Source organism: Balaenoptera physalus (genome assembly GCF_965194825.1).
Source record: "Balaenoptera physalus genome assembly, chromosome: 10".
Taxonomy (NCBI): domain Eukaryota; kingdom Metazoa; phylum Chordata; class Mammalia; order Artiodactyla; family Balaenopteridae; genus Balaenoptera; species Balaenoptera physalus.
In genome coordinates, this window is record NC_138889.1 from 58,624,160 (window position 1) to 58,640,441 (window position 16,282).

The following is a 16,282-nucleotide window of genomic DNA, read 5'->3' on the forward strand; positions in this document are numbered from 1 at the left end:
TCCTAATTTATCCCTCCCTCCCCACCCCCTTTCCCCTTTGGAAACCATAAGTTTGTTTTCTATATCTGTGAGTCTATTTCTGTTTTGTAAATAAGTTCAGACAAGTTTTTAAATTCATGCAAACTGGCTTACTGACAAATTTAACCACAGTGCCTCTGTATATACAAAGAAAAAGCAACACTGACAAATAAACTTTGTTCATTTAGCAACCGTTTTTTGAGGACCTACTCTATGCAGAACAGTTGGCAAGATCCTAAGGAAGACAGAAATGATCAGCTCTCAGACTGTAACCTCAGGATGTTTGTAGTTTAGTAGGGAGCATTCTGCTCATGTTTGATGTGATTCATGTCATGATTGCCAGTTTCATCTCTGAAGATATATGGTAGTAAGAATTAAGATAGAGTATTCCTAGAATATTTTAGAAACGGTTATACCAGCTCTATCAGGATTACAATACAGGTATGAAATAACCAGGAAGCTATCACTTCTTCAGAGAATCCTTTAAAATGAGTCACCTCTAAAGATGAGATCAGATTCTGGGCTTCCCTAGTGGCACAGTGGTTAAGAATCTGCCTGCCAATGCATGGGACACGGGTTCAAGCCCTGGTCCGGGAAGAACTCACATGCCACGGAGCAACTAAGCCCGTGCGCTACAACGACTGAGCCTGCACTCTAGAGCCTGCAAGCCACAACTACTGAAGCCACCGCAATGAGAAGCCTGTGCACTGTAACGAAGAGTAGCCCCTGCTCGCTGCAACTAGAGAAAGCCCACGTGCAGCAACAAAGACCCAATGCAGTCAAAAATAAATAAATAAATTTATTAAAAAAAAAAAAGAGATCAGATTCTAATATATCAGTCCGTACAGCAAAAATAAAGTTAAATTTATCTCTGAAAAATTTATTAAACTGTCCATAACTTAACAGCATACACAGTTTATATACAGTACACGATTTAAGTGTATTTGAATAGTAATATACAGTATAAGAACATATGCAAAACATAATTTTATAGCATGAAAAATTTTCTCCTTTAAATAAGAGAATGAAAAAGAGCACATTTTTTTTTAATTAATTAATTATTTTATTTATTTTTGGCTGTGTTGGGTCTTCGTTTCTGTGCGTGGGCTTTCTCTAGTTGCGGCAAGCAGGAGCCACTCTTCATCGCAGTGCACGGGCCCCTCACTATTGCAGCCTCTCTTGTTGTGGAGCACAGGCTCCAGACGCACAGGCTCAGTAGTTGTGGCTCACGGGCCCAGTTGCTCCGCGGCACGTGGGATCTTCCCAGACCAGGGCTCGAACCCGTGTCCCCTGCATTGGCAGGCAGATTCTCAACCACTGCGCCACCAGGGAAGCCCCGAGCACGTATTTTTGAATTTGAGTAATTTAGTGTGGCTATGATGCCATTCTAATGTACCCAAAACTGGAACTATAAAGAGAAGCATCATATATTATGAATACTTTACTGTCTTAGAATATAATCTTACTCTGACAATTTTTCAGATGTTAATCTCTAAAAGAAAGTTGCCATGTTTTCTCTTCTCTTTAGTGAAGAGTCCTGGACTGGGGCACAGAAGCCCTGGATTCCAACCCTTGTTGTCACCTCCACCGCTCCCAACTATTTGTTAAGTACCTACAACATGGGGGCAAACACTGGACCCAGAGCTTTATACACACTTCATTCTTAAACTACCCTACTAGGTAGGTATTATTATTCCTGTTTTGCATATGAGAAAGTCTCAAAAAAGGTCAAATATTTCATTCAAGGTGCTACAGCTAGTAAATGCCAGAAGCAGGATTGAATTCAGGTGCTGTCTAATCATTATCCAATATATTCTACTCCAACTAGCCAGTGACCTTGAGTGTCACTTCTCTCTGGGCCCCAGTTTCCTTCACCATCAAATTAAGAAGTTATATTAGTTGATTTCTAAGGTCTTGATTGGTTTGGGGAGACAGAAAACCCTGGGCTCAAATCCAGGCAATAACACTAAGATCACGCGTGAGGCACCTGACTTCTCTGAGCCCGTCTTTCCTCAAGTGTAAAACAGGACCATCACGAGTATTAAAGGAATAATATATATCAAGCCCAGATAAGGCTATGAGCTGAAAATTCAAACTTTTTATTGTGGAAAATTTCAAACATAAACAAAAGTACCTGTCACATAAATTTGTTAAAAATACCTCCTTATCTTCCTTATATTTGCAGCATCTGTGGTGATGTTTCTTGCTGCATTTCTGATAGTGGTTATTTATGCTTTTCCCCCTTTCTCTTTTAGTCTCACCAGATGGGTCAGCTGTTAAGTTAATGTATCTCAGCTCCAAATCCACTCTTCTATATTCCATCCTGTTTGTGATGCAGGAGATGAGACTACAAACTACATTCCTGCCTTGCCAGATGCTCCCTAATAGGCTCTGCTAATTAGGGCATTTGAAAGAGACTGAAAAGCTGGAGGAGAAAGAAAGGACTTCTCATTTTTGTTTCATTTTTATCAGGGGCCACTGGCTTGTGGTTCTTGTGAACAGCATCCCAACAACACTCTATCACTATGGCAGCAACAGTTTCTTCCTGTAGCAGCAGTACCCTTTTTTTTTTAATACATTTATTTATTTTTATTTTATTTATTTTTGGCTGCATTGGGTCTTTGCTGCTGCACGTGGGCTTTCTCTAGTTGCGGCGAGCGGGGGCTACTCTTCGTTGCGGTGCATGGGCTTCTCATTGAGGGGGCTTCTCTTGTTGTGGAGCATGGGCTCTAGGCACATGGGCTTCAGCAGTTGTGGCATGCAGGCTCAGTAGCTGTGGCGCACGGGCTTAGTTGCTCCATGGCATGTGGGATCTTCCCAGACCAGGGCTTGAACCCGTGTCCCCTGCATTGGCAGGTGGATTCTTAACCACTGTGCCACCAGGAGAGCCCAGCAATACCCTTCTTAAGAGTCCTGGGTCTCAGCCCCATGGGGTCTTTCCTCTGAGCTCAGATACCAGCTCCAGCTGAACAGAGCCTCCTGTTCAGACATGAGTTTGGAGCCCCCAAATTCTTCAATACTCCTCCTGTCAAGAGATAGACTCTATGACTTTGAGCAATGGAGTATGGTGAGAGTGATACAATTTGAGTTGAGACTAGGTTATAAAAGGCCCCACTGCTTCCACCTGGTTCTCTAGAGATGCTCCCTCTGAGGGAAGCCATCTGTCAGGTAAGAAGTATTCATTGCTGTATTATATTACACTGCAGTTATGTCCTTGGGACTTCGTGGGCAGTATTAAAGTGCCAAGTTTTTAATTCTTGGGTTTGCTTTATAGTTATTTTTGTTTCTCCTTTTCTATCATTTGTCAGTTTCCCCAAGCATTTCCTCCCATGACCCTCCCTCTTAAATAGTTATTTCTAATATGCTATGGGCTGAGAATCCAAATAATCAATGCAGTAAGAAGTGGCAAAAAATAAAACAATTATACTTAGAGCCAGAGTTTAAAGAACTCTTCCATGATTAATAACCTTGAGCTCTTCACAGTATGAATTCAGTGATTCTTATTTAGTTGCCCAGAAGTTCTTTTTATATCATTCTCAAGTAGTTAAATTCAGGTTGCCTAAATAAGTTGATCTCTAGACAGGTGAGATGCAAATGTTTTAAAAGGTATTCTAAAAATTTCACTTGAGTAAATTTTCACATTGGTTCAAAGGAAAATTTTCTTTCCCTTTCTATAAATATTTCAGCTCTCTCAATTCTTGAGTGAATTTGAGATTAAACATAGACTGATCCCCTGGCAAAGAGATCAATATGTACACATTCATTCATTAAATCATTTAACAATATATACTGAGTGCTTACTATGTGACAGGCATTGATTTAAGCACTTGGGAGAGTAGCAGTGAATAAGGTAAAGTCCTTGCTCTCAAGAAACTTACAGTCTAGTTGGGGGAGGTAAACAAGTAAACACATGACTGGTTATAAATGTCGTGAAGAAAAATAAGGCTTGGTAAGGGGAGAGAGTGATACAGATGTATTATTTGAGCAGGGTGATCAGAGAGAATTCTGATTCCATTTTTGCTATAAATGGCTGACCGCCAACGAATTCTTGAATTTATTTATTTTATTTATTTTTTGGCTGTGTTGGGTCTTCATTGCTGCGTGCGGGCTTTCTCTAGTTGAGGTGAGTGGGGGCCACTCCTCGCTGCGGTGCATGGGCTTCTCGTTGTGGTGGCTTCTCCCGTTGTGGAGCACGGGCTCTAGGCACGTGGTCTTCAGTAGTTGTGGCACATGGGCTCAGTAGCTGTGGCACACAGGCTTAGTTGCTCTGTGGCATGTGGGATCTTCCCGGACCAGGGCTTGAACCCATGACCCCTGCATTGGTAGGCAGATTCTTAACCACTGTGCCACCAGAGAAGCCCCAACAAGTTCTTTATTAGGGGAACAAGGAAAGAAAAGTGGCAACCAATTTATTTCAGGGAAGGAGACAAATTAAGTTGGGGACTTCAGATACTCATGCTTTCCCAGTCCCCACTCGGAGGATCTGGCTGCTTTTTTCCCCTTAAATTTGTTCTCTATACACAAAGATATGATGATCAACAAGAAATGGAAATGTTTATATCCTACTTGCACTAAAAAAGGAGATGAATGATCTACTTAAAATGTAGATCATGTGCCAGAGGTCGGTTACTAGAGCTGTCACCCTTTAAAGATGAGAAAACAGAGCTTCAGAGAGAGTAAGGGACTTGCTTAAGATCACCCGGTGGCAGAGGCAAAGCTGGAACATAAGTTTCTGATTCTGTCTGTGACATTTTATATTTACACCATTCTATTTGAAGAGTAGAGAAAGAAACACTCCAATACTAGGCTAAAAAAGTCTCTATTTCCTACCTGAAAAGGATGTGAAGATAAGAACCAAGGCCAGTTAAAATATGCCACCATGCATGAAACTGTGTGGTAACAGTTATGATAGGTGGCACCTTCTTTCGAAAGTTCCTGTGTAGAGAGGGGGGGAAAATATGCATGTCAATTATTTTTTATATTTAACAACTATTTCTGACAGTCTTAGAGCATTTTGAAATTTTGAAATGTCATTATCAAACATGGCAATTATTTAATTTCCTTATGTCTGCTGTAGTCTGCTGTATTGTTTTCCAAAGTATATTTTGAGGAACAGTATTCCTAACAGAAGTTCCATGAAGAAATGACTCTTTGGTCAAAATAAATGTAGGAAATAGTACATAGTTTATTGCCCTCTTGGAGATTTGTAATGCATATTAACAAATTATAGGCTTTAAAAAGTCCTACCGTAACTAAACAGGTTATCTTCATTTTTTTCAGGTTAACCTACTAATACATGGAACCCTTCTTTCAGGTAATATCTTATTAGCACCTTATGGAACAAGTGTTTCCTGGAAAAACACTTTGGGAAACACTGGTCAACTTAGCTATTCACTCAAGAAACTAGACACGAGCTTTTTCTATGCCCTATGTACAACTATCATTTCAGAAGAGCACCAAACAGTCTATAAAGTCCTTTTGCATTTATAATATTATTTCACTTCATAGTGAGTCTTTGAGGTGGCTTTATAAGCTTTGCTTTGAAGATGAGGAAACTAAAATGCAGAGAGATTACTGAGTTGCCCAAGTCACTCAGCTAGTGGTACAGCTGAGTCTCAAATTATAGATCTTTTGATTAAGTGTGTATCATATTAATATTCTCATTTATTAGAGGGGGGAAATTCAGTGTGAAACACCAAATCATTTTCTAGATATCCCCACAAATTTTGCGGACATCTCTAAGAAACTACTTTATTTCTTAGTAGAAACAGAGGATCTCACCCAGAGGATGATGACTTACCGCTGCGTTGTAAAAGCCCCAGTTGGGGTTCTGATGGATATTATGGATGGATGATATTCAGAACCACTCACTTAGATCTTAGTTTTTTAAGCAAGATGTATTATTTGTTTGTGTGCATTTAAAGTCTACATTTCAAACATATGCAAAAGTAGGCAAAATAATAATGTACCCATTACCCAGCTTCAACAATTATAATTTATGGCCAATCTTGTATCATCTAAACTTCTCCCCTCCCATATTATTTTGAAGCAAATCTCAGATATTGTTATCATTTTACACATGCAAACATATGCAAAAGTAGGCAAAATAATAATGTACCCATTACCCAGCTTCAACAATTATAATTTATGGTCAATCTTGTATCATCTAAACTTCTCCCCTCCCATATTATTTTGAAGCAAATCCCCGATATTGTTATCATTTTACCTCTAAATATTTCAGTATATATCTCTAAAAGGTTAAAACTTCTTTAAAACGTAACTATAATACCATTTTCACACCTAAAAGATTAACAATAATCCCTTAACATCATTAGATATTTGACTACTGATCATAAACTTTTTTTTTTTTTTAAACACTTTGTTTGTTTGAATCAAGATCCAAAAAAAAGTAATTACATTGAGTTTGGTTGATAATATCTCTTAAGTCTCTTTTAATCTTACGTTCCTCCTCCCTTTTTTACCCCCTCTGCAATTTATTTGCTGAAGAGACTAGGTCATTCATTCTATAGATTTCCCACAGTTTGAATTTTGCTGATTGCCTTTCTGTGGTGCTATTCAATACATTCCTCTGTTGTCTATGATTATGCAAAACTGTTAAGTCAGAATTTTGAGTTGGAAGGATCCACTAGCTTAACCTACTTAACATGTTCATTTTATGGAAATTGAGGCCCAGACAGACAGTGTCTTAGGTGACAGACTAGAGTCCAGAGACCCAAGATTCAAATTCCAGTGAATATATAATTGCTGAAAAGGTAGTAAAAAGGAATACTTGCCTTTCTTAGAAAATAACATTAAGCATATTAAAGTACAAAATTATATACACGTATTTCATATGCTTATTACAAATCATTCCTATTTCTTATTTCTTCAGTAAAGCAGATTAGGCAGATTTCAAAGCCCTAGTCAATATTTGATTAACTGTATAGTACTGCAATGCACACACAAAAAATCCCTACAGATGTTATGGAATATTCTTAGGTCCAAATTTTTAGGTAATTTAAACAAGCATTCCCAGAATTTAGCTTTATTGTGCCATATGTATATTTTTAATTTCAATGATGGCAAAAGTTCACTTCAGTGCACTAATAATTCTATATGCCTATGAAATCGTCTGCTAATAGATTCCAAAAATATTTTTCAGAGATTGAAAATATATCTTACCTCAGTGAATCACAAAAGATGTTATCTATGTTCCATAATAAAAATCCCAATAAAAATACACCCAAGGATGTATAACCCAGTCCTCTAAGCCATGGATAAACCCTGTGGGTAAAAAAAAAAGCAAAATGAAATTTTGTCAAGTCATGTCATGATGAGAGCTTGAAGTCATCACTGTCATGAGAGGAAAAGGTTTTCATAAGTATTAAAAGCAAACTTATCTATTAAATTCTCTAATACATTTGCCTATTACATTTAGCCATTAAAAGGTACTAAGAAAAAAATGTGCCACTAAGTGTATCAAGAGAGTAATCTGAAAGTACCCAGTAACTTTATCAGTCACTTGGAAGAGGCAGAGCGGTGGTGGAACAGAAAGAACATTAATTGAGTCATTTGCTGTGTCAGGCACTACAGTATATTAGATACACACAATATATACACATAAACACACACATATGAATACAACCTTCAAATAAACTCTGTGAGGCAGGTATTATTCTTTTTGCTTCGCTGATGAGGGAACTGAAGTTTGGTGAGTTATCCAAAATAACAGGTATAGCTAACATATTTTTTACAGCTTTATCCATCACCTCCAAAAGCTTAGTTTATATATTTTTTAGAATGTTATATAAATGGAATAATACAGTATGTTCTCTTTGTTACATGGCTTCTTTCATTTGGCATAATTATTCTGAAATTCATCCATGTTGTTATGTGTATCAATACTCATTTCCTTTTACTGCTGAGTAGTATGCCACTATATTGATATACCACAATTTGTTTATCTGTCCAAATGTTGGTGGACATTTGTGTTGTTTCGTTTTTTGCTATGACAAATAAAGCAGCTATGAACATTCATAAATAAGTCTTTGTATGGACATATACTTTCATTTCTCTTGGGTAAAAAGCTAGGAGGAGAGCTGAATTGTCTGGCAGGTGAATGTTAAACTTAAGACAGCTAAACTGTTTTACTAAGTGATTGTATCATTTTACATTCCCACCAGCAGGGTAGGAGTGTTTTTTGTTCTACATCCTCACTAACACTTGCTATGACATCAGTCTTTTTCATTTTAGTTGCCTCAGTAGGTGTATAGAGGTATCACGTTGTGGTTTTAATTTTTATTTCCTTAATGATTGCTACTGAGCATCTTTTCATATGTTTATTTGCCATCCCTGTATCTTCTTTGATATGGTGTTTGTTGAATCTTTACCCATTAAAAAAAGTGTTATTTGCCTTCTTATTATTGAGTTGTAAGGGTTCTTTATATATTCTAATTGTAAGTCCTTTGTTGGACATATATTTTGCAAACATTTTCTCCAAGTCTGTGACTTGCCTTTCATTTTCTTTTTTTTGGATTCTTAAAAAAAATTTTTCTTTTAATTGAATTATAGCTGATTTACAATGTTCTGTTAGTTTCTGGTGTACAGCAAAGTGATTCAGTTATATATATATATTATATATATATACTTTTTCATATTCTTTTCCATTATGGTTTTTTTGTGATGTGTTAATGTAGGTTTATTTTATTTTTATTTTTTGAATTTTTTTTTAATACAGCAGGTTCTTATTAGTTATCTATTTTATACATATTAGTGTATATATGTCAATCCCAATCTCCCAATTCATCACACCACCACCATCACCACCCCCACTTTGCCCCCCTGGTGTCCATACATTTGTTCTCTACATCTGTGTCTCTATTTCTGTCTTGCAAACCAGTTCATCTGTACCATTTTTCTAGATTCCACATATATGCATTAATATACGATATTTGTTTTTCTCATTCTGACTTCACTCTGTATGATAGCCTCTAGGTCCATCCACGTCTCTACAAATGACCCAATTTCGTTCCTTTTTATGGCTGAGTAATATTCCATTGTATATATGTACCACAACTTCTTTATCCATTCATCTGTCGACGGGCATTTAGGTTGCTTCCATGACCTGGCTATTGTAAATAGTGCTGCAGTGAACATTGGGGTGCATGTGTCTTTTTGAATTATAGTTTTCTCTGGGTATATGCCCAGTAGTGGGATTGCTGGGTCATATGGTAATTCTATTTTTAGTTTTTTAAGGAACCTCCATACTGATCTTCATAGTGGTTGTATCAATTTACATTCCCACCAACAGTGCAAGAGGGTTCCCTTTTCTCCACACCCTCTCCAGCATTTGTTGTATGTAGATTTTCTGATGATGCCCATTCTAACTGGTGTGAGGTGATACCTCATTGTAGTTTTGATTTGCATTTCTCTATTAGTGATGTTGAGCAGCTTTTCATGTGCCTCTTGGCCATCTGTATGTCTTCTTTGGAGAAATGTCTATTTAGGTCTTCTGCCCATTGTTTGATTGGGTTTTATTAATATTGAGCTGTGGGTTTCCCTGGTGGCGCAGTGGTTAAGAGTCCACCTGCAAATGCAGGGGACATGGGTTCGAGCCCTGGTCCAGGAAGATCCCACATGCCGCAGAGCAACTAAGCCCGTGTGCCACAACTACTGAGCCTGCGCTCTAGAACCTGTGAGCCACAACTCTTGAGCCCACGTGCCACAACTACTGAAGCCTGTGCACCTAGAGCCCGTGCTCTGCAACAAGAGAAGCCCGTGCACAGCAATGAAGACCCAATGCAGCCAAAAATAAAAATAAATAAATATGTAAATAAATTTATTAAAAAAATACATTGAGCTGCATGAGCTGTTTATATATTTTGGAGATTAATCCTTTGTCCATTGATTTGTTTGAAAATATTTTCTCCCGTTCTGAGGGTTGTATTTTCGTCTTGTTTATAGTTTCCTTTGCTGTGCAAAAGCTTTTAAGTTTCATTAGGTCCCATTTGTTTTTGTTTTTATTTCCATTGTTCTAGGAGGTGGGTCAAAAAAGATCTTGCTGTGATTTATGTCAAAGAGTGTTCTTTCTATGTTTTCCTCTTAGATTTTTACAGTGTCTGGTCTTACAGTTAGGTCTTTAATCCATTTTGAGTTTATTTTTGTGTATGGTGTTAGGGAGTGTTCTAATTTCATTCTTTTACATGTAGCTGTCCAGTTTTCCAAGCACCACTTATTGAAGAGACTGTCTTTTCTCCATTGTGTATTCTTGCCTCCTTTGTCATAGATTAGTTGACCATAGGTGCATGAGTTTATCTCTGGGCTTTCTATCCTGTTCCATTGATCTATATTTCTGTTTTTGTGCCAGTAAGATATTGTCTTAATTACTGTAGTTTTGTAGTATAGTCTGAAGTCAGGGAGTCTGATTCCTCCAGCTCCATTTTTTTCCCTCAAGATTGCTTTGGTTACTTGGGTCTTTTGTGTCTCCATACAGATTTTAAGATTTTTTTGTTCTAGTTCTGTAAAAATGCCATTGGTAATTTGATAGAGATTGCGTTGATCCATTATGGTTTATTACAGGATATTGAATATAGTTCCCTGTGCTATACAGTAGGACCTTGTTGTTTATCCATTCTATATATAATTGTTTGCATCCACTAATCCCAAACTCCCAATCCTTTCCCCACCCCCAACCCCCGCCCTTGTTAACCACAGGTCTGTTCTCTACATCTGTGAGTCTGTTTCTGTTCTGTAGATAAGCCTCTTTGTTGCTCTTTTTCAAAATTGTTTTGGCTCTTCTAGGTCCTTTGCATTCCATGTAAATTTCATAAATTGTTTCTCAATTTTTACCAAAAAGCCTGCAGAGATTTTGATTGTGATTGCATTGAACCTATAGATCAATTTGGAGAGAACTGACATCTTAATAACACTGAAGTTTTCTAACCCATGAAAATGATACATCTATTTATTTAGGGCTTCTTTAATTTTGCTCAGCAAAAAACTGTTCACCACAATTTCTAACATACAGAGCTTGCATATATTTGCTAAATTTAATCCTTAAACATTTGATTTTTTTATTTTTTAAAGGAACCGGTTGGTAAGTTCTGTTTTTTTTTAAATAGTTGATCACTGTAGTTTTTAAATTTTTATTTATCTATCTATCTTTCTATTTATTTATTTATTTATGTCTGTGTTGGGTCCTCGTTTCTGTGCGAAGGCCCTCTCCAGTTGCGGCAAGTGGGGGCCACTCTTCATCGTGGTGCGCGGGCCTCTCACTATCGCGGCTTCTCTTGTTGCAGAGCACAGGCTCCAGACGCGCAGGCTCAGCAATTGTGGCTCATGGGCCTAGTTGCTCCGTGGCATGTGGGATCTTCCCAGACCAGGGCTCGAACCCATGTCTCCTGCATTGGCAGGCAGATTCTCAACCACTGTGCCACCAGGGAAGCCCTGATGTTTTTGGATGGTACTGTAAATTGTACTTTCAAAAATTTCACTTTCCAATTGTTTGGTGCTAGTACATAGAAATATGATTTTTGAATACTGACTTGAATCTTGTGACCTTGCTGAATTCCACTTATTGCTTCTAGTAGTTTTTTGGTACCTGTTCTGTGGTATTTTCTGTACACGATCATGTCATTTGCAAACACTATGTTGGACAGGACTTCCACCAGTGTAGTGTTGAACAGAAGTGGTGACAATGGATATCCTTGTTTTTTTCTTGATTTTAAAGGTAACTTTTAAAAACATTTCATGACTAAATGTGTTAGATGTTGTAGTTTACAGGTTGAGAAAGTTTCCTTCTGTTGAGTTTGTAAAGGGTTTTATTTTGTTTATGTGGTTTATTTAGATCATAAATAGCAGCTGAATTTTTCAGAATGCTTTCTCTGAATCGATTGCTATCATCATGTAGTTTTTATATTTTGTTATTTGAGCTATAAGTATTTGCATCTAAACAAATGAAAGGGGTGATTAACTTAAAAATCATCAGGAAAGCACAAACCTGGCTGTGCATGAAAAGGACATTATTGCCACTGTTTGATGAAGGTTCTCAGAGATGAGCTTAAGAGAGTCATAGTATGCCTTCAGCTTTTCTGAGTTTATCATTGCCCCATTTGAGGGAGGCAAGAATGAGTCCCAGGAAGCACAGAGTTCAGCATAGTGAAGGCATTTGGCAGATCTGCAGTGTGGGCCAGGTGCTGAGATGTGACAGGGATATGATCAGTGGGGGTGGGATACTCTCTATTTTCTCCTTCTAAGCTTACTTACCAGGGCCAATCTTCAGCTCTCAGAAGTAGTTCAAAGCAAAATTCTTCTGTGGGGTGAAATGAATGTCTTTGGTTATCCAGGTAGCAGGGCACGTGAGAGAGAGCAAGAACTTCATCAGCACATGGTCCATGCAAGCTAAGTACAGATAAGATTCTGGGGACAGACTACCTATATACTATCAGGTCAAGAGTAGTATAATACAGAATGCCCTCAACATATATGTGTTTGGAGTCACACTGCTTCATTCTGGACTGGCTGCCTGTCTAGTGTACTGCTATCATCTGAAAAATCCCTTCCCTTCGCCTTCACCTTGGGAATTGCCTTCACCTCTCTCTGTGTTGGATTTCCTATGTCTTGCATCCTATGTCTTCCTCCTTTTTGGTTTTCTCTCTCATTTTGGTCAAACACATCCTTCAACAGGTTCCTGAGCAATAGTTTATGGAATATAAGTTTTTTTGAGAACTTGAATGTATGAAAATGTATTTTGTCACCACATTTTATCGACAGTTTGGCTAGGTTATTATCCTATAATTCTGGCTTCCAGTTTTGCTTTGGTAAGTCCAAAACCATTCTGATCCCTGATCCTTTGTGTGTATATCTGCCTTCTAACTCTATAAACTTGTAGAACTGTCCTTGTCTATAATTCTGAAACTGGCATGGGTCTATTTCCACCCACTATGCTTAGTACCCAGTGGGTTCTTTCAATCTAATAACTCATATATTTCAATTGTAGGATATTTTCTTGAATTATTTTGGTGATGATTTCCTCCCTTCCATTTTCTCTGCACAGTACCCCCTCCCCCCTTTTTATGTTGGTCCTTCTATTCCGGCTCAGTAATAATTCCATTGAGTCCCTTCTATTCTCCATTTCTTTCTCATAATTCTGATGGCCCCCAGGGTGTGGTCCATGAACTTAAGGAAACACTTGCTATTTGGCCACAGCAGTGATGGTGAGTGGGCCCAAGGTCCTGAGGCCCCAAGCTGTCCTGTTTACTCTGGACCATACCATGGGTTTAGTGTCTCTCCTGTGGTAGATGCTTGCTGGTGAATAGGGGGTGATGGACCATAAGACAATAACAATGTATGTTCAGGAGAAAGAATTCCAGTGCCTTCTTTAACTATATCTTTCAAACCCTTCATTTCAGCTTTTCATTTTATCATATTTTTAATATCCGCTTTGGGGGGATTCTCTGAATGTTCCTTTTTTATAGCATCTTACTCTTGATTCATAGATACAGTATATATCTAGGAATATTAATGAATTATAATATTTGCTGTCATTCTGTTGTTTTTGAAGTTTCTTCATGCAAAATTGGTTTACTCTAAGCTGATTTATTCCATTATTATTTGTTTTGGCCTCTTTCATATTGAATGCATTCATCATATGTCTGGCACTGTCTCCTCATTCTTAAAGAGTAGAAAACTAAAAAGGTGATCACAAGCTCTAAGCATACGATTGCGGGCTTTAGACTAGTAACCTTCACCATAGGGTTATTTTTCTGGGCCAATTGTTAGGGAACCCCCAATATCATCAGGTCTTTTAGGTTGCTCATATTCCCTATAAGAAGATTCTTTCAATATTCTGCCTAGATGTCTTTGCATTCAGCATTCATAAAGCATGCATAAGGTCACCCAATTTACCTGATTTCAGTACAGTATTTGCATGCTCAATTGTGCCTAGCAAAATTCAATCTAGAGATACTGTTCACCCTTTCCAGAGAATAAACCTGCAGACTTCTGCAGTTGCTCCATGGCATGCAGCTGGGTGACAGAGCCTAAGCAATTAACAGTTTCTTAAAGCTTTTAACCAAACCTCTTTATTTTAGACGCCTCCTCCATCTCCTTTGCCAAACTGCCTGTTGCTGCTAATGCCTGATACTCGAGAATCAATTCTCTGATGTAAACTGGAGGTTCTTGACTTAGAATTTGGCTTTCTTGGGTTAGTTAAGGCAGTTAGCAGTAACCCATTTACTTTCTAGCTTCTAAAATTTTATTGAGTCTTCTCCTTGTGGGTTTATGCTTTATAAATAAATTCCTTTGTTGTAGTCTTAGGGCTTCAGAAAGGAACAAAATTAGATACCTGTTGATCTTCAACATTGTACCTATTTTTTTTCATTAATTTCTGCCTTTTATCAGTATCATTCTTCACTTCTCATTGGGTTTATTCTATTCATCTGTTTTCTAATTACTCAAGTTGAATACTTAGTTCATTATTCTTCAGCCTATTTCTAATGTAAACATTTAATGTAAACATTTCCCTCTAAGAACCACTTTAGCTACACCTTACTTTGGTTTATAGTATTTTCATTATGATTCCATTCTAAGTATTTCAATATTTCTATTATGATTTCTTTTTTACCTCATATTTACAAGTGTAGTTTTAAGTTTCCCAATATATGGGCTATTTTGACTAATCCTGTTTTGTTTTAACTAATAGTCAGAGAACATGCTATGCATGTTCTTTAAAATTTGTTGAACTTTGCTTCAAAGCTAGTATTGGCAGATTTAATAATTACTCCATGCGTGGTTGAGAAGATCATGTATCCTTTAATTGTTGAGTATATTAAATCATTTTGTTATGTTACTCAAATTTTATCAATCTTATTCATATTTTTTGTGCTGAGTTACTGTGTTAAAATATCTCATCATGATAGAGTAGTTACCTATCTCTCCTTTGTAATTCTGTCAATTTTTGTTTAAAATTTTCCATACAAGTTTAGAGTTGTCTTTTTTTGGGGTGTGGTAAATTGAATCTTATAATAACAATGTAATGAACACACTTGTTATGAATAATGACTTAAATTTCTTTGTTATTAAAATAGCTAGTCCAGCCTTCTTTTAGTCAATACTTGTATGGCATGTATCTTTTTGTATCTTTTTCTTTCAAAATTACTATGTATTTATGTTTTAACCATGTTTCTTATGAACAGTAGATACCTGGATTTTTCCCCATTTGAGTCTTTGTCTTTTAATTGCTTAGCTCTGTTCATTTATATTTACTGTGACTACTGATATATTTTGAATTATTTCTACCCCTTCATTTTTTGCTTTGTATTTGTCCTCACTTTTCTCTGCTTCCCTTTTCCCCCTTCTCCTGATTTCTTTTGGATTCGGTTTTTATAATCCCATTTACTCCTTCATGTCTTTGTAATTGAAATTGTGAAATCAATGACTGTTTTTAGTGGTTACCAAAAAAGCATATGTAAAATCCAAAATTAATCACTGAATGTACCCTAACCCCAAATAAGAAAGACCTTAGGAACTATGGACTAAGATTATTCTCTTGTGTCTCACATGTTATTTTGTCATCATTTTAATTCCTTAAAAAAAAAAATCTCTCAAATTAGATATTATTAAAGTCATAATATTTTGTTCAGATAGTCCCATAGGTTTTTCACTTTTTCTCCTTCACTGTTCTTTCTTGTATCTCAACTCTTCCTCCTAAAGAATATCTTTTAGAAGGTCTTTTAGTGAGGTGTACTAGTAAAATTTCATCATTTCTATTTGTCTCAAAATGTTTCTACCTTATCCTTGTTCTTGAAAGATATTTGGGTATACAATTCTAACTTGATGGTTAATTTCTTTCAGCACTTTGAAGATAATAGTCTACCGTGTTTTGGCTTCCACTGTTGCTGTTGATAAGCCTTCTGTAGACTATTTGTTATGCCTTTGTTGGTAATATGTTTTTTATCTCTGGATGTTTTTAAGATCTTAGTCTTTGGATTTCAGCAATTTTAGTGTGCTTTTTGAAAACAGGTATCAATCAGGATTCAACTGCAGATAATACCTCTATCCAAAGCAGAAAATAATTTAATAATTTCAATTCGGAAAGAAATGCTCAACAGATTTAGGCTCTCTGGGAATGACTTACGAACACTACTACAGAATTATCTTGCCAAAGGAATATTTTTCTTTTTCACATTTATGAAGCTGGAGAACTGGAAAGCCTCTGGACCAACTGCTGCATCCAGCATCATACCATCATACCATCTTAGCTATA

The 16,282-nt window shown here is 37.0% G+C and overlaps 1 protein-coding gene across 2 annotated transcripts in view; it reads right to left on the bottom strand.

Moving 5' to 3' along the window:
• ACER3 (alkaline ceramidase 3) overlaps positions 1 to 16,282 on the bottom strand; it is a 186,378-nt gene that overhangs the window by 2,150 nt on the left and 167,946 nt on the right. The window contains exons 8-10 of one of the 2 annotated variants that reach the window (XR_014250236.1): positions 7,201 to 7,302; positions 4,849 to 4,953; positions 4,054 to 4,388 (exon numbers count right to left, since the gene is read on the bottom strand). Coding sequence is in view for 1 of the 2 variants with exons in the window: in XM_082410380.1 (XP_082266506.1) it covers positions 4,849 to 4,953; positions 7,201 to 7,302 (207 nt within the window). In the remaining variant the exon portion in view is untranslated. The remainder of the gene's footprint in view (positions 1 to 4,053; positions 4,389 to 4,848; positions 4,954 to 7,200; positions 7,303 to 16,282) is intronic. The other variant, XM_082410380.1, reaches the window with a different exon arrangement.